The sequence below is a fragment of the Brachycentrus maculatus genome, unplaced genomic scaffold (assembly GCF_059751285.1).
Source record: "Brachycentrus maculatus isolate JH-2025_06_01 unplaced genomic scaffold, ASM5975128v1 h1tg000105l, whole genome shotgun sequence".
NCBI lineage: Eukaryota > Metazoa > Arthropoda > Insecta > Trichoptera > Brachycentridae > Brachycentrus > Brachycentrus maculatus.
In genome coordinates, this window is record NW_028280859.1 from 3,415,313 (window position 1) to 3,439,524 (window position 24,212).

The window sequence follows — 24,212 nt, forward strand, 5'->3', positions numbered from 1 at the left end:
TTGCCCATACCGAGGAGAGAAATAGCTCTAGGCTAGATTAAGCTATTTGTAAGATATTTATAAGACTGAATAAATTGTAAAGTGTATACTGCTCTGCGGTGCGCGCTCGACTGCGCCGAAGTAGCGGAGTGGGGATGTCCTTATACGTGCTAGAGGGAGACGGTACGCGAATGCCCTCGCTCCCTCTACGCCGTGATTGGCGGACATACCCCCCTCCGCGATTGGTCAGGCACGGCCGGGCGGCGCTACGGCGAGGCACCCAGAGCGGGTATATATAGGGCAACATTCAACTTAATAAGTCAGATTTCGACCGACTACCGCTGCGTTTTCTTCTCTCCGCCCCGCTTCTTCCCGACTTCGCTGCCCGCCCGGACTCATCGCCCCTCAGGAACATTCGACCGCCGATACCCCCTGGACTTGGACTCGGATTTACTTTGGAGCTGACTGCACCCGGACTGGACGACGACGGAGCCGCCGCGACGACCCGACGGAGCGATACCGGACTTACGACCCGGTTGCCTGTTGCGTGCAGGTTGCGACTGCCGGTAATACCGCCTTCGCCGGCGGTCGCAAGGGATCTCTGGGCTTTCGGTGGATCTCTACGCGGGTAGATCCACCGTCGAGCGCGGCCGCGGACTGAGACTTGCCCGGCCGCTCTGCGCTGACGCCAGCATCTGCGGCATCTACAGTACTTTGTGCTGCGGCGCGATTGCCTAGTCGCCGCGTCGCGTACAATTTGTATTCCTAAAGCAGCAGTTTAATTAAACAAATATTCATATAAGCTCAACAGTATGATTATTTCGTTGTTATCTGAATCTGAATTACCTGACGTCCAAACGCTTTCTTCCATCTTATTTTATTAAAACACCGCTAATATCTTTTCCCTTCTCTGCATGTGAGTAGATTTAGTTTTAGATGTCAATATTACTATAATTTTATACGTACAAACATTCCCTTCACCTTATTACCTAAATAATCTCAGAGCAAATAAAAATCACGTCGACTATCTTGTCTTTGGTCTTTGGATTTCACTGCTTATCTGTGGAATTTGCATTTGACAGTCACATTTTGGCAGTTGTTATTTTTCGCTATTCTTGTTGCGATAGAATATCAATTGAGTATTATTAGAAATAAATTAATATGTGTTTCTAGTTGCTTGTCCGCGAAAAACTTATAAAATACTCGCAGAATGCATAGTGTAAAAAAATCTCTAAGTGTTATATCGAATTTATCTCGCAGTTCGTTCCTAACCTCTGGAGTATATGAATTATCTTCATCAAATTGTAAAAACCGCTCTCGGATTATAAGTCGATGTGGGCAGGCTCAAAGAATAGTCCGAAATCTCAGCTATGGTAGTAAATATTCTCTGTACAGTAGTAATAATTTTACGCTGTGCAGACCAGTGAACGTGGTACACCTCGAAAATCTTTATAATGTCAGATATTATAGTTCAAAGAAAAATGACGGAGATAAAGAGAATGTAACAGAAGCCGTGCATGAAAAAGAAGAGCCTATTGTGACGCAAACCCATCTACCGGCCACTGTAGCAGTTCCCGAAGTATGGCCACAGTTACCCGTCATCGCTATCAACAGAAATCCCGTTTTTCCAAGATTCATAAAGCTCGTTGAGGTTTGTTTACTTCACATTATCATCAAATAATCTCCAAATTATGTGTAAACTTATTAGATGTAAAGAAAAAAATATTTTCCATGTATGATGCAATCATTATTTTAAATCGCACAATTATTGAAATATTAAATTTATTTTCTCTTATGTATTAATATTGAAGGTTTGACATGTAAAGTTGCATTGTAAAAAGCTACAGAAAATACTATAATTAATCAGTACAATATAAACGTAATGAATGTTGAGAAATCCAATATCATGGTTTTCGGAAGAGATGAATGTAGATCTGGATGTAAAAAGTATTAAATGGAGAAATTCTTAAACAGATAGATGTTTTTGTATATTTTCTAAGATATAGAAAGGAGAGTGCATACTGGGAACAGAGTGAATATAGTGCACTGAAATAATTTAGAGGAAATAAAAACCTTTCAGCGAATGCTAAACTGGCAGCGCACAATGCAGTCCTGGTTTCAAAACTAATGTGTAGAAGTGAAGCGTGGAGTTGGCAAAAGAAGGATGAAAGTAGACTGAATGCCCTTGAAATGTAATCTTTCACACAAATGTGTGGCAAAACAATGTATGATTGATGTTCAAATGGTGATAAAAGGAAAGAATGCAAGGCTGAGATAAGCATTATCGATAAGTTTAAGAAAGATATATTGAGATGGTTTGGACTTGTGGAACAAATGAGTGTGGAAAGAATGGTAAATGAGGGGAATGTAGTTGGAAATAGTAGCAGAGCAAGATCGATACAAAATTAATATGATTGAGTGTTTCAAATACTTCAAATATGAAAGTGGTCAGGTCAGGAGTCAAAATAATCGGCGGTATGTAAGGGTGGTGACTGCCCGGAGCATTTCGTCGTAACGTTCGGCGAGCATCAACGAGCATCCAAAACTATGGATGGAGCACTCAGATCGCTGTACTGACTATACAAATGCTCCCATCGTAACGTGTTATGTTACGACCAAATGGCTCCGGTCAGTCACCGACCTAATAGTTTATTTATTTGCAGGTGTCAAATCCAGTTTTGATAGACTTATTGAGGCGTAAAGTGAAGCTGAACCAACCATATGCAGGGATATTTCTAAAGAAAAATGACGAAACGGAAGGTGACGTCGTGCACAGTTTGGATGAGATCTACAACGTTGGAACATTTGCCCAAATACACGAGATGCAGGACATGGGAGACAAGTTGAGGCTGGTGGTCATGGCTCACCGCAGAATCAAGATCACGGGACAGCTGAGAGACACGGTCGAGGAGCCACCACCAGGTTAGAAATGATCATGGTTTATGTGATATTTAATCACTTAATGCTCTGGATTTTGTTCACAAAAATGGAATTAAAAATATCAGATGAAACAATTTTTTTATTCAAAGAGTACATAATTTGAAAGTTTTCCAGTAAAAAAATCAAAATAGAAGCAATAAAAAATGTAGAAAAACTTAACGCAATAAAAATAATAAAGCAAGTCTATACAAAGTAATAAAAAACTTCCTCAAACGATATCCGCTCCCTATGTGGAGCATATGGAGTCCATTAACTATCAGTTGTCACCAAGATTTACTGCATCCTAAGCCTTTTGTCTTCAAAGTCAGACCACAGCACGCCTAAAATTCTTCACGAACATCTATTCTCAAAGCTAATTACATGGCTGCTCTGGGTCCTTGATTTTGAACTATGTAATTAGAAAAGAAATAATTATCTTACTTCAATGAAAATATAAATTTTTATATTATTATCAAAGATTAATCAACAGTTATAAATTTAAAACAAAACAAAGTCAATAATGCTTTTAACATACAAAAAATAAGTTATTTATTTATTTAACTTTAGTTTTTTTTGTTGTATTTTATAGGAAGTTAAGGTGTGTTTCCCCATAAAGGTGGGCACTGACCGGAGCATTTTGTCGTAACGTAACTTCGTAACGTCGCTCGTGGCGAGTATCAGCGAGCATCCGAAACTATGGATGGAATGCTCGACTAGCTGTACTGACTATACGAATGCTCGCATCGTAACGTGTTACGTTACGACGAAATTGCTCATGTCGGTCCCCGCCATAATATATTTTTGTATGACTTAATATCATATTTTTGTCGTAATCATTTTCATAAATTCGTCGCACGCTCTTCTACAACTACATCGCACAACTCGTGCAGTTATGAAGTTGAAGTTTCCGCCGTTTAAAAATGATCTTAACGTTACTGTTGAAGAGACGGATGCTGAACGGCGTAGAAGAAAGCATAGAAATATGAAAAACACGCCGCAGAATCCAAAGATCGAACCGCAACCCCCGAACGCTGACGGGACAGTGGAGAAATCCACGCAACCTGTTCTAATGGTGGAAGTGGAAAACATCGTACACAACAAATTCCAGCATTCTGAGGAAGTCAAGGCACTAACGCAAGAAGTTATTAAGACGATTCGGGATATAATCAGTCTTAACCCACTATACAGGTAAATATGGAACTCTCCAATATACTTATTTATAGATTTGGCGTATAATTTGGAGAACTCCATTTTAATTTATGTATCAAATGTTAAATCAAACACTGTTTTTTTTAATCTACTAAGTTGTATTTTGTTGTTAAAAGAAATATATAAAAATATATTTTCTGACGATTCTTTCGCCTAGTTATGGCATTTTCACACGAATTTCAGACGTTTGTTTGAAAATGACATAACTAAGGAAACAATTGTCAAAAAATGTATTTTTATGTGTTTTTTTAAACAATAAAATACAACTTAGTAGATAAAAAAAAATCAGTGTTTGATTCAATATTTAATACATAAATGGATATACTTTATCATTCTGCATCATTATTTTTCACTTCAATTAGTTTTGAGTACTCTGTTGATTGTTAATGAATCGTTAACTGATTGTAATGCGGGTTTGATTCATACAGCTGTTGTTTTGACGATTTTTGACAATTTTATTTAATGGTCATAAAAATTACTTAATAACAACCGTTATACTGACTTTATCAAGGTAAATTAGTGTAACTCTAATCCCGTCAAAGTACATATATTATTGGGTTGATGCAAAAGTTTTGACCGTTTTTTACATATTTTTTATTTATTTTTTTTTTCTTGTGTATTATTTATTTAATAAATTATATAATTTCCATCAGTTCTTATAACCTTCTCCCATCTTTCTATCAACTTATAAATACCAGTAGTATAAAATTCCGTGGATTTTAATGCGAAAAATGAAGTAAGGGATGTTTTTACCTGCTCTATTGAATAATTTTTTTCATCATTTAAATTTTTTTGCAGTGATCGGAATAAATAAAAATCAGAAAGAGCAAGATCTGGAAAATACAATGGATGCTTGATAACATCCCAATTTAACTCATTTAGCTTGTGTTGGGTCATCATAGCCACATGTGGTCGCGCGTTGTCGTGATGAAACACTGCCCCTTTTCTGTTTACCAATTCTGGTCTATCCTTTTGAAGGACCATGTTCAATTTGGATAATTGCTGACAATATCATTCTGCTGTACTTGTCTTATTGTGTTCCAAGAGTTCAAAATACACAATGCCCTTATTATTCCACCAAACACAAAGTATAACTTTTTTTATGGATTTCGGCCTTCGAAGTTGTTAATGGGGCTTGTCCAGGTATAGTCCAATGTCTTTTTCTTGTCACGTTGTTGTACACGACCCATTTCTCATCTCCCGTCACCAAACGATGCAAAAAAGGTTCATGTTTTTGTCTCGCACTCAAAGCAACGCGCGTTGAAACACGATCCAATAAATTGGCAGCCGACAATTGATGAGGTATTGAAACGTCGTACCGCGAAACCATTTCCATACGCTTCAAATGTCTTAATGCGATTGTTTGGTTGAATCCCATCATTGACACAATCTCCCTGATGGTTAGACGTGGATTGGTGTCAATTATGACTTTTAATTCGTCGTCATCAGACTTCAATAGCCGCCCGGTACGTGGTTTATCAATGAGTGAAAAATCTCCAGATCGGAATTTTGCAAACCATCTTCGTACCTGTCGAACTTTGATGACATCTGCTCCATACACTTCACAAATGTTTTTGGTTGCCACACTCGCGGTATTGTCTTTACGGAATTCATAAAGTAAACAATGACGTAAATGCACTTTATCAAACGACATTTTGAAAAAATACAACAGGTTATTACTGTACTCTGGCCAGGCCAAAACTAAATAGAAAGTAGAGGGAAAGCATCCTTTATACAATGGAATCATAAAAAAGAAGATACTATTCATAATTTATGAAAAAAAAAAATTTTACCTGGGATCATAAAAAACGGTCATTACTTTTGCATCAACCCAATACATGCAAGAAGTTAAATTAATAAATAACAATATTACTCAAATTATTTTTTAGGTGTTTGTTTATCAAGGACATTTTTGATTACTTGTGATTAAGTCAACCCAGTCACTAGTATTACTATATTTAGGTTTTAATTAACAAAACTCTTGAATCACCTCTCGCTGGAAGAATTACTCTCACAATTTTAGCAGTTTTAATTTCAACACCCTACCTTTTGGTTATTTATAAACTAGGTAAAAATTTTGCGGGTTTTCCTATAGTAAGATTTCCCAATAACAATACTCATTTACAATATACCACACAATTTTTTTAAACAAAAGATTCATTTACTACCCTTTTTATATCCTTTGCAAGTCAGAGGTTCTCAACATAAAATGACGTGGGATATTTTTTTGTAATTATATTTTATTGAATATTTAAAAAAAAAAAAAAATTATTGAATGATTGCAATATCAATATCAATCAACATAATCTCGACATATTCTACAAATAAAGGTAGCCAGCGATATTGACCATGAAATACTAAAAGCGTCATAAGACGTAATCGTATGCACAAGGCGAGTAGGAAAAATTTGATGTATCACGATTGTTTCTTTGGTTGCGAGTATACTTTGTTGCACCTGAACGCACAGGATATAGCTTATTGTGTTTGGACGATAATATAGCTGACGTATCACGTATGTTTGTATGGGTAAGGCGGTTAAATCCCAAATATAGTAATACTTTTAACAAACATAGTAAAGTTTTTAAATCAGAAGCAACTACATACAAATCAAGTATTATGAAGTCATATGGTTATTTTATTATTTTGCACACTGTCCTTATTATATACATTACTTATTTCTATTAGGTAAACTAATTCTCAAAAATCAAATAAATGAAATCTCTAAATAGTATTGTTTACTGCGTTTTATTCACAGCTTTTTCTGGAAAACCCTCGGAATTTGTTAACTTATTAGTTTAATGTGAGTATTTCATGGCATTCTATTGGGTTGATGCAAAAGTAATGACCGTTTTTTATGATCCCAGGTAAAAAATTTTTTTTTCATAAATTATGAATAGTATTTTCTTTTTTATGATTCCATTGTATAAAGGATGCTTTCCCTCTACTTTCTATTCAGTTTTGGCCTAGCCAGAGTACAGTAATGACCCCTTGTATTTTTTCAAAATGTCGCTCGATAAAGTGCATTTACGTCATTGTTTACTTTATGAATTCCGTAAAGACAATACCGCGAGTGTGCCAACCAAAAACATTTGTGAAGTGTATGGAACAGATGTCATCAAAGTTCGACAGGTACGAAGACGGTTTACAAAATTCCGATCTGGAGATTTTTCACTCATTGATAAACCACGTACCGGGCGGCCATTGAAGTCTGATGACGACAAGTTAAAAGTCATAATTGACACCAATCCACGTCTAACCATCAGGGAGATTGTGTCAATGATGGGATTCAACCAAACAATCGCATTAAGACATTTGAAGCGTGTGGAAATGGCTTCGCGGTACGACGTTTGGATACCTCATCAATTGTCGGCTGCCAATTTATTGGATCGTGTTTCAACGCGCGTTGCTTTGAGTGCGAGACAAAAACATGAACCTTTTTTGCATCGTTTGGTGATGGGAGATGAGAAATGGGTCGTGTACAACAACGTGACAAGAAAAAGACATTGGACTATACCTGGACAAGCCCCATTAACAACTTCGAAGCCCGAAATCCATAAAAAAAGTTATACTTTGTGTTTGGTGGAATAATAAGGGTATTGTGTATTTTGAGCTCTTGGAACACGATAAGACAAGTACAGCAGAACGATATTGTCAGCAATTATCCAAATTGAACATGGACCTTCAAAAGGATAGACCAGAATTGGTAAACAGAAAAGGGGCAGTGTTTCATCACGACAACGCGCGACCACATGTGGGTATGATGACCCAACACAAGCTAAATGAGTTAAATTGGGATGTTACCAAGCATCCACTGTATTCTCCAGATCTTGTTCTTTCTGATTTTTATTTAGTCCGATCACTGCAAAAAAAAATTAATTATGAAAAAAATTATTCAATAGAGCAGGTAAAAACATCCCTTACTTCATTTTTCGCATCAAAATCCACGGAATTTTATACTACTGGTATTAATAAGTTGATAGAAAGATGGGAGAAGGTTATGAGAACTGATGGAAATTATATAATTTATTAAATAAATAATAAACAAAAAGAAATATTAAAAAAAAAATAAATGTAAAAAACGGTCAAAACTTTTGCATCAACCCAATAGTATTGAACAGAAACATTTTCACCATCATTATGTAGTTACATATATTTCTTTTGCTACTGTTTTAGCCGGTCCCGCTTATCGTTACCATTAGACCTTAAAAAAAAATTGTAAGTTAGTTTTATTTAATAATTTTGGATCTTGGGCAGATTGGTTCAATCGATCAATCGTCATGTTTTTTTTAGTTGTGTTTGCCAGTTTTGTCGGCTTGAGGCGAAGGCTTTCAAAAAATCATGTTAGTTAAATAAATCATACAGTTACATTCGTACCTTGATATAAGAGACCTGGAGATAAGACAAACCTCTTTAACCCTTTGCCCAATTTGTCCATAACACTTCTGCTTCTTCTTCTTTTTGTAGATCCTAGGGATCTGTTTGTGCCTCCGCATGTCACTCTTAAAGTGTGTTGACTCCCAGCAGCTGTCTTTCCATCTTTTCGGAGGTCTGCCTGGGGGTCTGCGTCCTTCAGGGTTACCTTGAAGGGCGATACGTGGAAATTTGTCTTCTGACATTCTGTTTATCTGTCCATAACACATGAGGGTAAAAAAAGGGCTTTTGCAGATTTATAATCCTGCAAAACAGTTCAAACTGATTTTCTCGTTACTCTATGTATATGGACTGTAGTGAACTTTGTCACCCGATATCTGTATTATATCGTATGTTTTTAACATATCATATATTTAAAAAAAAAAAAACCTGCCCTATATCCAAATTTAAATCTTCATTAAAACTTATTAGTCAAAGGATCAAAATGGAGCTGGCTTAACATCCCATCATTTTATTCCTCTATGTAAGAAAGATACCTTTTTACAAAAGAAAAATGTTACGGGGTCTCTTATATCAATGTTTGACTGTATATTACCTTTTTCTGTATTTTATTTTATTTTTTCTTAAATTATATGCCATGAAAGATAAGTTCAATTCATAAAATATAATGTATATATTATTTTTTAATCTGCTTCCTTAGCTTTAATTGTAGGTTACATATTTTGATATTTTTATCTTTTCCTCAAGTGTTTTTTTTTCTCTTTAGGGAAAGTCTTCAGCAAATGCTTCATCAGGGACAGCGAGTGGTTGATAATCCGGTGTACTTAAGTGATCTCGGTGCGGCTCTAACTGGTGCTGACGCTCCCGACTTGCAGGCTGTTCTGGAAGAAGTCAATGTAAGTGTAGGATAGCAGTCTGTAAACTCAAAATCATTTTAATTCTGCTCCATTTGAATATTATGACAGAAAGGGAACCAATGGATGGCACTTACCATCATTTAATTCATCAAATTTAGTATAACATTAGCATTTTATGATAATATGTGTCGGGGGTTCATCTTGTGTTGTCACTGTGGCATTAGCAGCTGCGTGCATAGAGTTCTTAATCAAGGTAGGCAGTAGGGTTGAGTAAAGATAAGTTATAGTAGGCACTGGTCGTGTTTCTATATGGAAAGCGAGTAATCCAGGGTAGGCACTGCTTTTCTGCCTATATAGAATGCACGCCTCTGGGCATTAGTAACATACAGGAGTGATATGTATCAAATGTTACTAAAAAATATGTTTAATATTAAACGGATGTTTTACAGATGCTTTTTTACTATCACAATTTTTTTTTTATGATCTTGTTGTGATATGTCACGGTTTTTTTCTTTTCAGATACCAAATAGATTAATGTTATCATTATCATTATTAAAGAAAGAATTAGAGTTATCGAAGTTACAAGAAAAGATTGGAAGAGAAGTGGAGGAAAAAGTGAAGCAACAACATCGAAAATATATACTGCAAGAACAACTTAAGGTATTTTGGTTATGCTATTTATTTTTCTTTTACAAACTTCATCTCTAATGATAATGTAAATGCTAAAATACATAAATGTATTTTTAAATTGTTTGATTTGACTTGTTTGTTTTGGTTTTTCAGGCTATTAAAAAAGAATTAGGTATTGAGAAGGACGATAAAGATGCTGTAGGAGAAAAATTCAGAGAAAGAATCAAGGGGAAAGAGGTCCCCGAGGCGATTAATGTGGTTATTGAAGAGGAATTGACTAAATTAAACTTTCTCGAAAGTCACAGCTCCGAATTTAAGTAAGCTTTAATTTTTAATGGATTTTACAAATACACACAATAAATTATTGTACAAAATCCTGATTATATTTTTTTACATCAATTAATACATAAAAATATATCTAATGTAAATAATAAAGTTAATACATATCTACATATACAGAAACACATATGTCTGTGTGTAGGCGTTCATCACATCCATAAATGAATATATACATGCATACATTATTCACAGTAAACAAAAGAAAATAATTTATTATGATGTTACATTTATGTTACATTATAATTAAAACATTCTCACAACATTTTGAGTGTGTCCAAATACTTGTTCACAAAATCTGGATTATCTCCAATTACAGGAGTTATTTTCATATTATTTTTTTGATATCTCATCAAAGATGAAGAAGAATATGGAAGTCTGGGCATTTACGGGGCTGCCAAGTGATTATAATCCAGGATTCGGATCTCACATACTAATATAAGAGTTTCTGCTTAGTAAAAAGCTTCTTTACATCTCACCAATAGATGCCTCTAGTGAAGTTCTAGTGATTCAAGAACAAGGTTTCTAAATTGGTACATATATATAGAACTTCCAAGAATTTGAGTAGTGTCGATGTCAATAATGGGTAGAATTGGTAAATGTTACACGTGTGTAAAGTGATCACTTAAACCAGCCTATGACGGTCGCCAGCCCCGTAAATGCCCAGACTTCCATATTCTTCTTCATCTTTGATGAGATGTCAAAAAAATAATATAAAATATTCTTCATGAATTTCCAGTGTGACTCGTAATTACTTAGACTGGCTAACGTCCCTCCCTTGGGGCGTATCCTCTAAAGAAAATTTGGATATCGATGAAGCGAGCAAAGTATTGGATCATGATCACTACGGAATGGAGGATATCAAGAAGAGAATACTGGAGTTCATAGCTGTGTCGCAACTTAAAGGATCTACGCAGGGAAAAATATTATGCTTTCACGGGCCTCCTGGCATTGGAAAAACGAGCATTGGTGAGTAGATTCATATTTGCTGCTGGAATGTGATGATGCTAAGCTTTTTCTAACCTGTTTATTGCTTTAACGGGCTGGAAAATGTATTTAAAAAAAAAACAACAATAACTAAGTGTTCTTATGAGATTTTTTTGTTCAATTTGTTTCTGATGTATGAGACTAGTCACCTTTTCCTCATGTAATTTACTATCAAGGTAATTCTTCAATCCACCTATATCTGAATCTTAGAGCTATACCGAATTTCGGTCTAAACTAAAGAACCACCTTTTCAGAATTATTTAATGGGTGATTACTTGAAATTAGATAAGGTTTTATGCAATAACTAGATTACCAAGGTTCATTCTAATAAATCTCTTTTTATTTCGTAGCTCGTTCCATCGCTCGAGCACTAAACAGAGAGTACTTTAGGTTCTCGGTGGGGGGAATGACGGATGTGGCAGAAATCAAGGGACATCGGAGAACGTATGTGGGGGCAATGCCAGGCAAAATCATCCAGTGCCTGAAGAAAACCAAAACTGAAAACCCGCTAGTTCTGATTGATGAAGTTGATAAGATTGGCAAGTAAGTACAAATTTCCCGATCAAATTAAAATGTGATTTTGTTATCAAGTCCATATATTCAAAACATTTTGAGGGTGTCCAAATACATTCTTGTTCACAAATCTAGGTTTCTCCACTTTATTTTTACAGAGTTATTTTTATATTTTTGATATCTTAACATAGATGAAGTAGAATTGGTATTTACAGGGTTTGTGACCTGTCATAAGTTAGTTGTCATCACTTAATCAGCCTATGATAGGTCACAAGCCCTGTAAATACCCAGACTTCCATATTCTTCTTCATCTATGCTGAGATGTCAAAAATGCAACTCCACACATCACTATAACTTCATATGAAACATCAATCTTTAATCATTTATTTTTGTCCAAGCAGTCAGAAACCTAACGTGATAAATGTACCATCTCTGATGGCCTTCAAGAATCGTGAAACATTGCAAGCGATGATGGTCCACTCGTCTAATATAAAAATATTTATTATTATTTTTTTAGGGGCTACCAAGGTGATCCTAGTTCGGCCCTATTAGAATTGTTGGATCCGGAACAAAATGCTAATTTCTTAGATCACTATCTGGACGTAACGGTTGACCTTTCCAAAGTTCTGTTTATCTGCACGGCCAATATTATTGATACCATTCCGGAACCGTTGAGAGACCGAATGGAAATGATAGACATGTCAGGTATAACTGCTTTTCAAACTTTAATTAAATATTTATCTAGGATGAGATAGATGTTGTTTTGAATATTGAAAGCATTAACTTTGTGGATCAAATTCATATATTATTTCAAGAAATAAAAATACTTCGTGTTTTGATCCACTCACATTTTTATTAACCAACTAGTTTCGGCAACAACCTGTCATAAATTAAACCCTGAAGAGGGCAACAGGTTGTTGCCAAAACTAGTTGGTTAATAAAAATGTGCGTGGATCAAAACACAAAGTATTTTTATTTCTCGAAATAATACATGAGATAAATTTGCTTATCATAATCATTAAGTTATTAGATGTCGGTTGGATTCATTTAAATTATTTGTTGGTTGCTTTGCTTAAGTTTAATTTTCTACATATTTTATCTCTTACTTTTACTTGTCATTAAGCTTTACCTAGCAAGTAAACAAAACTGAGTTACCGTAGTCTGTATTTGGTCTACAATAATGAATGTATCGACATGATTCATTGTTTCCCTGACAAGTGACACTTATTGTCACGATACGTTCATTATTGTAGACCAAATACAGATTTAAATCTCTTTTTTGTACTGGGCTCAAGTAACACAACAAAGTTCAAGTAGCCCCGTTCTATGGTACTATAATTCTGTTTTTGTTAAATCTAATTTATCACAACATCAATCACAAAAATAAACCATTATCAGTCGCCGGCCTTATTGATGACACTTATCATTAGCTGTCGCGGGCCGAATTGATGACACTGGTCATTAGTTGTCACAGGCCGGATTGATGACACTGGTCATTAGCTGTTGCAGACCGGATTGATGACACTGGTCATTAGCTGACGCGGGCCGGATTGATGACACTACTTTGGCTGTAGTGTGCCAGATTGATGACACTGATCATTAGCTGTCGCACGCCAGATTGATGACACCAGTGAGCCAGATTCAGCCCGCGTGCTGTAGTTTGAAGACCCCTGGTCTAGAGAATCTTTTAATAAGTGCTCTGATTTTGCTGTACTTACCTAACAGCTATTTATGTCTTTGTAATTGCTTCTTAGGTTATGTTGCTGAGGAAAAGCTTGCAATCGCCAAACAATATCTGATACCTCAAGCAATGAAGGACTGCGGAATGAATGAGGAACAAATTAAAATTGGAGATGATTCCTTACATTCCCTAATAAAAAGCTACTGTCGGGAAAGTGGGGTTAGAAATCTACAAAAACACATTGAAAAGGTAATCAATCTGTTTATTTATTGATTTGGCGTTTAATTTGTAGAACTCCATTTTAATTTATGTATTAATTTTTAAATCAAACACAGATTTTTTGAGTCTACTAAGTTGTCGTTTGAACATTCATTTGAAAATGCCATAACTAGGCGAAACAATTGTCACAATATTAATTAATTAATTTTTATGTGTTAATAAAATACAACTTAGTAGACTCAAAAAATCTGTGTTTGATTTAAAAATTAATATGTAATCAATCTGTATAACTCTGTTATTAAATTTGCATGAGATTATTCTCAGTTGTATTTTTTCTCAATGAAAACAATGTTTTATAACATTTTTGTGTAAACTTGGGTTTTCCCACTTATATTACATTTATTTTTACATTCTCGACATCTCAGCAAGTTTTGTGAACAAGGATTTGGACAACCCAAAAATGTTGTGAATAATATAATAATCAGCAAATTATAAGTTTTGAGAAGTCGAAAATGTAAAAATGTTTTTTTTAGTTTTATATTTACTAATAAAAATAGTGTTTTTTAAAATGTTTTTATTTGAAATGGAAAAAGGTATCTATACTCTTTGAAATTAGTTTTTTATCGGCTTTTTTACTCATTTGGTTTTTATATCACTTGTAACACCATTGCAACTTAAAATTTTAAAATCTTTGATTAGTGTAACTTATTGATTTTTTCCATTTTTTTCACAATAATGCTGAAAACAATTCATAATTATAATAATAAGTGGATGACTACATTGTGATGTGGAATTTTTAAAAAGAATTTCTCCAAATAACGTCCTAAATCGGAACTGCCAGTTAAAAAGTTTGAACAAGAAAGCCATCAGAATAAGCCCACTATATTCCTTCATACTGTTCACATTCATATATTGAAACTCATATTTTTTACAGGTCATAAGAAAGGTTGCATTTAAGATAGTTAAGAAAGATGTTAATTTTGTTGATGTCACGGCGGACAATTTAAACGATTATGTTGGTAAACCTGTATTTACACATGATCGGATGTATGAAGACACCCCTCCTGGTGTAGTCATGGGATTGGCGTGGACTGCGATGGGTAAATTTAACATTGCTTATGAATTAACCATTAACCCTTTGCCCGATTTCCCCAACCACATACAGGAAAAAAGGGCCTTTGTGGATTTGCCCGTACCCAGTACGGGTTAAAAAAATGGGTCTTTGCGGATCTTCTTCTACATCTTAACAAGATGTAGAAGAAGATATTAACAAGAGTCTTCTTGCTTTCTTTTTACTTTATATTTTTAATGTATACATGTCTTAAATATTTTGTTTGTAATGTATATATTAATTTTTGAATAAATTGAATTGAATTGAATTTGCCCGTACATGGTACGGGCACCCCAGCAAAGAAATAGCACAAACTGATTTTACTGTAGTAACAGTGGTAGTATGTATTTGATTACAATGGAGTCATGGGCTAGAAAGACTTGATGGAAAACCTTTATGTATCTAAGGTCAGTTTTAAAAGTAGTTGAAAATTCCCTTAGTTTAAACATTTAATAAATATGTAAAAATCTGGAAAAAATACTGGAAAATATTGTTATTTAGCCTTGCAATAATGCATTATTTCTATATCTGCATGAAAAAAACCTACCCTTTTTTCAAATAAAATTGTCATTAAAACTCACCAGTCAAACCATGATCGGTTGATATAGTATTTTTTTTTATTTTGTACATTAAAAGCATTGATAACTTTGTGGTATGGTAATAATAAAAAAGCTGTGTACAAAGTAAGCAATGGATGGTAAGGAGAGTGTTTTAGTATTCTTTGGTTTAATATTTTTACAGGAGGATCAACGCTATTCATTGAGACGGCAAAGAGAAAAGAATCTTCACCGGATTCCAAGAATGATGGATCTTTAGAATTAACCGGACACCTCGGTGATGTGATGAAAGAATCAGTCAGAATAGCTCTCACTGTAGCGAGAAACTTTATGGGGGAAATTGACGGAACAAATCAATTCTTAACTAATAGGTAAGTCTGAAAAAATCGGAAAATGATATCTAGTAAATATATATACATATATTTTTTTGTGTACATTTATTTAAATCACAATTTTTACATATTTAGAATTTTTTTTTTGCAGAGCCACCAAGCCACCTTGTGTGTCTTGTCGGTGGAGTTCTTTTTTAATACATTTTTTCTTGTTTTGAACAATTTTTGCGTTGACAGCAAAGCCAATTATAATATACGGCAACAATTTAAAAATGTTCTGAAGGATATATTGCAGTGTTCGACTCCCATATTTATTCTTAATTCTTGAATATCAGTGTAGTTATGATAGTTATCGCAGTTATTTCTAAAAAACTAACTGACTTACCATCACACCACTTCCATGGCCATCCAGGAAGATATTTTCTATTTTTTCTGCCTACCCCTGTACACAGAAAAAAATATAACACTACACCACTCTGTCTTTGCAAAATCTTTGCCTCTTCCGCATTCATGCATCTTCTCATAAATACCCGCTGATTATTCCGGCTACTGACCTGACTACTTTCAAGTACTCGAAATACTTAATCATGTCTTTTTTGCCTTTTTTTTCATAGTTAATATATATTATTAAATAAATATTAGATGTAAACATAAGTTGTGTCCTTTTATTCTCTATATTTGGAAACAAAGTACGCCGCTTATGTTAACACGTTGACTGCCAGGTACGAGATAACTCGTAGATTGCGTTCTTTGCTGGGCTAATAGGTGTTAATATGGATAGATGGTTTCTGGAAAGAGAACCAAAAATTAATGCTGGCTTTCATGAACTTCTTCTCGGTCTTAATCCTCATTGCTGAGAGTTGTGACCCTTGCAGAAGCAATGACTCTTCTCCAGTTATCCCTTGACTGCGCTGCACGTAGCGCTCCAACCACTGAGGTGCCTGCTGCTGCCTTAATTTGATCGGTCCATCGTGTGGGGGATCTTCCTCTCCCTCTCTTTCCCTCCAGGCTACCGATCACAACTAGTCGTTCCAGGCTATCCTCGTTGCCACGCGCAACGTGTCCAAAAAACTGGAGAATCCGTCGGGTACAGATATTGGCCAGAGACAAGCCATCCAAGCGTAGTTCCTGGCGATTTCATGAACAGAATACATATTTATTAGTAAATGAACAAAAAATATAATTATATTTTTTTAAATTCAAAATCATGAAGTGAAAGAATATTTTTATTGAATATGATTACATGAAATTGGCCTTTTAGACCGGAATTCTGAAGATTACCATTTATACATCTTCTTCTTCTAACCCTTATTCGCACCCAATGGTGCATAGGGCACTGCATCGTAGCGACACAGTGTTATCATGATCGTTAATTGCATGAAGGCAAGGTGATCAGCCCTGCGCTTCTTGTACCAGTCCTGGTTGATATTAAATAAATATGAGAGTAAAAATCGGCCATATTTATTTTGATCCCCTGGGAATCGAACCCGGGACCTCCAGCACGGTAGCCAAACGCGCTGACCACTGCGCTACGGAGGTGGACATTTATACATACAAACCTAGTTTATCTATTACCATATCACCTATTTAATCATATAGATGGTTGGGCTGATGGAAATAAATACGTTTTCTCATTCATATGTTATTGTTTCCAGTCACATTCATCTTCACGTTCCTGAAGGAGCTACTCCCAAAGACGGTCCATCAGCGGGATGCACAATTACCACAGCCCTCATATCTCTAGCCAAGAACCAGCCAATCAGGCAGAATGTTGCCATGACCGGGGAAATCTCTCTCACGGGGAAAATCTTACCAGTCGGAGGCATCAAGGAAAAAACTATAGCAGTGAGTAATTTGATAAATGCGATTCCTCTAGCCAAATGATGCTGTCATTTAATGTGCCATGTGTACAGATGTCCCTTGTATATAGTGTTGCCATATGCCAAACCAAAAAATTGGAATCGAACAGTCTAGAAATCTGTATAAAATCTGTATGGAATCAATAACCCAAAATATAAATTTTATTTTTATACACATTTTTACTAATTTTAGAAATCAAATCCTTTTTTAATTTTAGTTTGTAGCATGGATCATTGTAGTTGTTTTGATAGTAATAATCCTTTCAACGTTTCAGTACTTATTACCAAATGTGAATCATGCTCAAATCTATACATATTTTCATTCTTCTGTTTTATCATATACTATGCCAATTCCAAAAACCTGTATAAAACTAAAAGTACTACCTAGGAGTAAAATCTGTCATCTGTAACGGCAGCCTAAAATCTGTATCAATACAGATAAATCTGGATATATGGCAACACTGCTTGTATAACACGGTTAATTTATATTGTGCTATATCAGAATTCCTCCGTAGTGTAGTGGTCAGCACGCTCGGCTACCGTTCTGGAGGACCCGGGTTCGATTCCCAAGGGGGGGTAAGAATAAATATGAGTGATTTTTTCACTGTAATATTTATTTGATATTACCCTGGACTGGTACTTGAAGCGGAGGGCTGATCACCTTTCCTTCATGGATAAACTATCAAGATAACACTGCGTTTATATGACGCAGTGCCCTATGCACCATTGGGGTGCGGATAAGGGTCTTATTATTATATCAGAACTTAGTTATAGGAAATTTATTTTATTTAAATTATTGTTTTATTTATTAATTAAATTAATTATGTATGTACTTAGCACATTGTTTGCTGGAAACGCTTAAAAGCGTCTTTTACATTCTGTCACTAGAGAGCGGGAGACGCTTATAAGCATTCTATTTGCTATAAAGAGTAAATACACTCACGAGTAGGCATAGGTTATGAAACTTAAAAAGTTGAAGCCTGAGTAAGGTCATGATAAGCGGTGTTGCATACGCCGTAGCTAGATTTCAGAGTCACTTGGACATTAGGTAATTAAAATAAAAAAAAACAGATTTGTGGATAAAGATTTGGGCACACTCAAAATATTTTGATATATTTTTTTCAGGCTAAGCGAGTCGGCGTCAAGTGTATTTTGCTCCCCGAAGAAAACAAGAAAGACTACAACGACCTGCCTTCGTTTATAACAGAGGGTCTCGAGGTTCATTTCGTCAGCAATTACAAGGATGTTTACGATATAGTTTTTGAAAAAGACTAAATAAAATTTAGTAATTTGATTTAGTACAGTTCTGCATATATGTTGATACCTAAAATTACTTTTAAGGACGAGTCGAAATTACATTTAATTGGAAATAAAGCGTTATCATAAAAATAAAAATAAAATGTTTTGGAATCTTCAAACAAAGTATGTACACTAAACTACCCATTTACACCATAAATATGTTCTACGTTATACCTATAAAAAAAAGTGTAAAAAAAGTATACTTAAGTAAAATATAGTGAATAGGTTTCTTTGCATAAAAATCAATTCAGGACATCAAAAAATAAAATTCAGTATTGCTTATCGTATCTTAATTTTATTTGAATATTTTTTTGCGTACAGCACCATACACGTGATAGGAGAGAAACTTCTCAAATAATAAAGAATAAAGGGGATTTAATGTGGGAGATATAGGGAGAGCTCAGAGCATCTTAAAGAAATAAAACAATACAAAATTTTGTTTATTGAATATTTACACTGTCATTGATTAATGCTTCAATTAGTAATACTGTTATTAATAGTTTGTATTAAAATATCTTCTTCTTTTTCTTCATCTTGTTGTAGGTCTTGTGGTCTGTTTTTAAGAGGGATTAGCCTCTGCTATGTCGATTCCTGTTAAAATATGAGATATATAATTATAATAAATTTGGATAATTTATATAGCGCCATTTTCATAAAATACTAAATGTTTGTGGTTTGAATTTTTCGAGATAACGAGAAAAAATTGCATGTATTGTAGTTTCGGATTTTGTTATTGATTTGTTGGGTTTGTTAAAACACAATTATAAATATTACTTACACAACTCGTTGTACCTCACTGTCCATATATAGTGTCTGACATGTACACCTACAACACGACACTATCTTATTCTATCAATCTCTTTTGCTCTACTCTCTACATTATATCTTTCTTCTCTCTCATGTACCGAAATGTGCCTAATAAATGTGACACGTCTTTGAAATTTCACTCTCTATTCTCGACCATCTATCGATTATCGAATCGCCGCCTAAAAAGTTTCATTTAAAAATCAAAGGTAACAAAAGTTATACACTTAGCACATTTCCCCATACCTCTCTGCGTATAGTACTGAATAGTAAGTACATTTGAGGGATAAAGAAATCTCTAAATTACTACTATGTATTGTTAAATGAATGAAATTTACCATGTTATTTCAAAATCATATCATAATGTTTTAAATGGGTAAGTTCAGTATATGTTGAGTTCTCCAAATGTATTTGAAATTTGTTGTTTGAATGGGTATGTCTTCGGTAGAATGCATTTATTTTTATATAGCGCATTATCATATAAGAGTTTGTGTAGGTACTGTTACTGCGTACTATGTATGGAAACAAATTGGGAGCTTTAGAGTTTTATTATCCAATATTTTCGGGACTAAATGTTATTATTTAAATGTGTTATGAGATATTGTTATTTCGCCTTATTTTAATGGATAATGTAAAAATAAATTGATTTTTTATATAATATTATGGTGTTTTCATTACTATTAAACTTATTTATTTAACCCTAGATTACGGGAGATTCGTAAAATTTACGACAGACATCGAGCACCGAGGCAACACATATAAAAAAATTAGTGACAACTAGCATATATCGTAGTCGTACAGGAGAAAGTGACCAACTAACAAAACGTAAAATGTTCAGAAGGGCCATTTAAGTCACTTTCGCTTGGCAAGCAAATAAACATCAATGCAGTTAGTCATTTTTAACAAGTCAAAATATTATACTCCCAAGTTTAAAATCCTGTAGGATTTTTTTCAATGCAGTATTAAGCTAGTAAGATATCAAATAGTCAATGATTACGTTTTTGTAAAAAACGCACTTGGTCACTTTCTCCTGTATGACTACGATATCTGAATTTTTACTGATGTTTTATGTTCGTATTTTATATAAAGTTCTCGAAAAAATATTTACTTATTTTTGAAATGTTTCTAATAAACATTTTTGGTAAAATGTGAGTTTTTCTCATCGTGTACATATTACAATAGTGTCATATTAACACATTGTTTGCATGAAATGCGTAAGAGTCTTTAACATACTGTTGGTAGAGAGCGGGAGACGCTTATAAGCGTTTTATTTGCTTACTTTTGGTAGAGCGCGTAAGACACCAAAAAATATTGTACAGATCAGAATTGGGTTTGCGGTTACTTGTGATTAGTATACGACCCTAATTAGTATACTAATTAGGGTCGGGGTTGATGAAAAAACCACCCCACAACAATGTGTTAAGGTACATTGAAACAAGTTCTGTGGTATAGGGTTAAACCATATTTTTCACCCATCCTGTTCTGAATGAAGTACTTCATGTTCCCCTAGTAATATTTTTATTTATTTACTAGCTGCATCTGGCAACGCTTTGCTGTGACTCAGTCTGATTAAATGGAAAGAAAATTTATCACACATTTCGCTCACTCCTTTCAAGAACGTCATAAATAAAAAAACTTGATTTTTCAGAACGTTTTTAAAGTTTAAAAATATAACACAATGTATTAAAAATAAATATCAAGTCACTTATTGAACTTTTTACTGTGCAACAGATCTTTCTAGGTAAAACCTGATTTTTAAACTTTAAAAACGTTCTCCTGAAAAATCAAGTTTTTTGATCATGACGTTCTGGAAAGGAGTGAGCGATATGTAACAATTTTTGTCGATCATTTTATACATTGTGTATTGTATATGGTATTTTTTATGGCAATCTCATTGAATAATCTTAATATCGAAAACCCAGTTGATCTCGATAATAAACGCCCAACTTGTACGAAAGGCTCGAATCTTACTTTGCCGTATCCCTTTTTACATAATACAGTGGAACCTCTCATAACGAGTAATTCGCATAACGAACAAAAAAACGAAAAAAATTGCTCCCTTAACGAGCGATATTTCGCATAACGAGTTACAGAGAAAGGGCAAGTCCCTTTTTCAAGACATTCACTTGTGAGCTAGGACTTCCGCGCCCGGACTCGAGGTCGATAACAACGATATTGAAAAGCTTGTGAAAGAATACAGTCAAGAGCTGACCATCGAAGAGCTTATGGAGTTGCATCGTGTTTCACAGCAAGAAATTATGGAGGTAGCTTGTTAATAGAGGAGGAGGAAGTAGCAGAGCAACAATATTCTAAGAGCAACAACAAGAGAAATGCTGAAAGCACGAGAAACTGTTGCATCGTACATTAAGATGCATCACCCTAATACGGATGTGGCTATCGTGCTTCAAATTTATTCAATGACAATGGTGTGACACATTTTCGCCTAATTTTGAAGCGTCGGCAAAAACAAATGTCTTCAGACAGTTTTGAAGTTAAAAAGAATGAATTATTTGTCACAAATTCATATTTTTATTTACGTATTTAAATGTTTTTATATTGGATTCCAAGTTTCACTCCTTAACATTTTAAAAGTTATTTGAATAAACGCGAATTAAAAATAATCAAAATTGAGTATTCTTTGGCGTGGAACGCATTATTGTATTTTACATTGATTTCTATGGGAAAAATGTTTGGCTTAACGAGTAAAGGTGGGACCAGAGCATTTCGTCGTAACGTAACATTCGCTGCGAGCATCCGAACATCAGACGGAGTACTCGGAACAAGCTCGGCTCGCTATACTGACTACGAATGCTTGCATCGTAACGTATTAAGTTACGACAAAATGATTCCGGTCAGTCCCCACCATAAGATGCTGGAACGAAATAATTCGTGCATAAGCTCGTTATCAGAGGTTCCACTGTAAATTTAAATCGCTAGTAGGTAAGTTATAGGCGGAAAAGCCCCGAAAACCGCAGATATTCCCCCGCGAACACACATATTAAACCTGTTTATCATCCCCAACAAATTAAACTAAACGTATATACAGTATACAAGTAGCGGGTGCGTTCTCCCTTCTAGCACACCCCGTGTCGGGCCGGTACCGCTTCTCATTACACCCGTAATATTCGCTTTGATGTCCTCATCTTCGGATTATTAAATTTCGGGAAACACGCGGCACAAATGCTGGAGACAGCGTAATTCTGTTTGGGAATGCGGATCTCCAAGTGCTTCTTCACGCAGACTAAAGTACACTTAAATTATTACCGCTTATTCGCAGTTTATTTAATTTTATTCGCAATATTTTAAGTGTGTTAAATTAACCGTTTAGTGTTAAAAGTTTTTCTTATATGTATGTAAAGAAAGTACTTATTTTCATTTTTAATTTATGTTTTATTTGGTAAATACTAGTTTTTCTTAAAATTTATTGTGACACGTGTTTCAATGCATACCGCATCATTTGGTATTTGAAAATGATGCGGAATGCATCGAAACATGTGTCACAATAGATTTGAAAAAATAGTGATATTTACCAAGTAAAACTTAAATTTTAAATGGATAGATTTTACCACAATGTGATTACCGAATCAATTAATGAAAATATTTAATTTTTTAATTCAAAAAAATTTAATTGACAACATTTTTGAGTGTGTCCAAGTCCTTATTCACGAATCTGGATTTCTACATTTATTTTTTTTATTTTTACATTTTGACATATCAGCGTATATGATGAAGAATATAGTGTGGGTATTTACAGGGCTAGTGACGTGTCATAGGCTAGTTAAGTGATTACTTTACAGACGTGTAACATTCACAATTCCACCCATGAATGACAACCAAACTACTCAAATGTTTGAATAGTTTGGTTATCATACATATATTATAAATGCCATAGCGCTGTTTGAGCTCACGGGAGCCACCTTTGGTTAGTTTAAGAAAGATTTTATTTATCAGTGACCCTTTTATTTAGTTTGTGCAAGATACTTTGCATATATGCTGGGTTCGAAATTTCCCCAAAAATTTCCCATTGATAACAGAATTTGTTTTTACTAACTAATTATGTTATTTTTCATGTAACGTAAACCATAACAACGCATAACGAGTTAACGCAAATTGAGACCGTGGACTGAAAAAACGTTATATTTTATTTATTTAGTACCTACCCATATCCATTTTTTTGTTATTTACAGCTCTAAGTATTTGGAGCTTTAGTAACATACTCCGTGTATATTTGCTGAGCCGACATTATACGAAGAGATGAGCAGAGTGAGACTAATCGGCGCGTATCACTCACAGGAGAAGGGTAAACGTGGGGAAAATGAGTCCAGATTAAAGTCACTGGAATACAAGTACTTAAGGAAGAACTCATTCAAATTTCAAATACGTTTTTAATGATGTTCTCTCGCGAGGGATGTTATAATTCCAGAAAGAGGTCCATCAAACATTGAGTTTTTAGGAAGCAGAGTGTGACTTGCTCTATGTAACGTAAAATTCCGAATTCAGATCAAATAAAAGTTATTCAAGAACTTTGAAATTAAAAATCATGCATTTT

At 34.6% G+C, this 24,212-nt stretch overlaps 1 protein-coding gene across 4 annotated transcripts; it reads left to right on the plus strand.

Annotated features, from left to right (window-relative positions):
* Positions 1-1,043: 1,043 nt before the first annotated feature.
* Lon (lon protease homolog, mitochondrial) lies at positions 1,044-18,960 on the plus strand. 4 transcript variants are annotated; one of them, XM_088259001.1, is made up of 15 exons: positions 1,044-1,630; positions 2,643-2,901; positions 3,789-4,086; positions 8,281-8,322; positions 9,245-9,374; positions 9,855-9,995; positions 10,119-10,282; positions 11,041-11,270; positions 11,639-11,831; positions 12,319-12,506; positions 13,556-13,731; positions 14,636-14,801; positions 15,554-15,740; positions 17,357-17,546; positions 18,686-18,960. In XM_088259001.1, exons 1-15 carry the CDS (start codon positions 1,190-1,192, stop codon positions 18,833-18,835), a joined length of 2,955 nt encoding a protein of 984 aa, XP_088115127.1. In that variant the 5' UTR covers positions 1,044-1,189; the 3' UTR covers positions 18,836-18,960. The 4 variants fall into 4 exon arrangements, with proteins under 4 accessions (XP_088115127.1, XP_088115129.1, XP_088115128.1 ...); XM_088259003.1 differs by having other exon boundaries at positions 3,843-4,086; XM_088259002.1 differs by lacking the exon at positions 8,281-8,322.
* The last annotated feature ends 5,252 nt before the right edge of the window (positions 18,961-24,212 follow it).

What these genes read in the sequence shown, in the direction of transcription:
- Lon (XM_088259001.1), top strand. Translation starts at nt 1,190, where the DNA reads ATGCATAGTGTAAAAAAATCTCTAAGTGTTATATCGAATTTATCTCGC. An exon ending in GAAGTTGATAAGATTGGCAA is followed by an intron (nt 11,832 to 12,318) that starts GTAAGTACAAAT and finishes TTATTTTTTTAG; the next exon opens with GGGCTACCAAGGTGATCCTA. An exon ending in TACAAAAACACATTGAAAAG is followed by an intron (nt 13,732 to 14,635) that starts GTAATCAATCTG and finishes TATTTTTTACAG; the next exon opens with GTCATAAGAAAGGTTGCATT.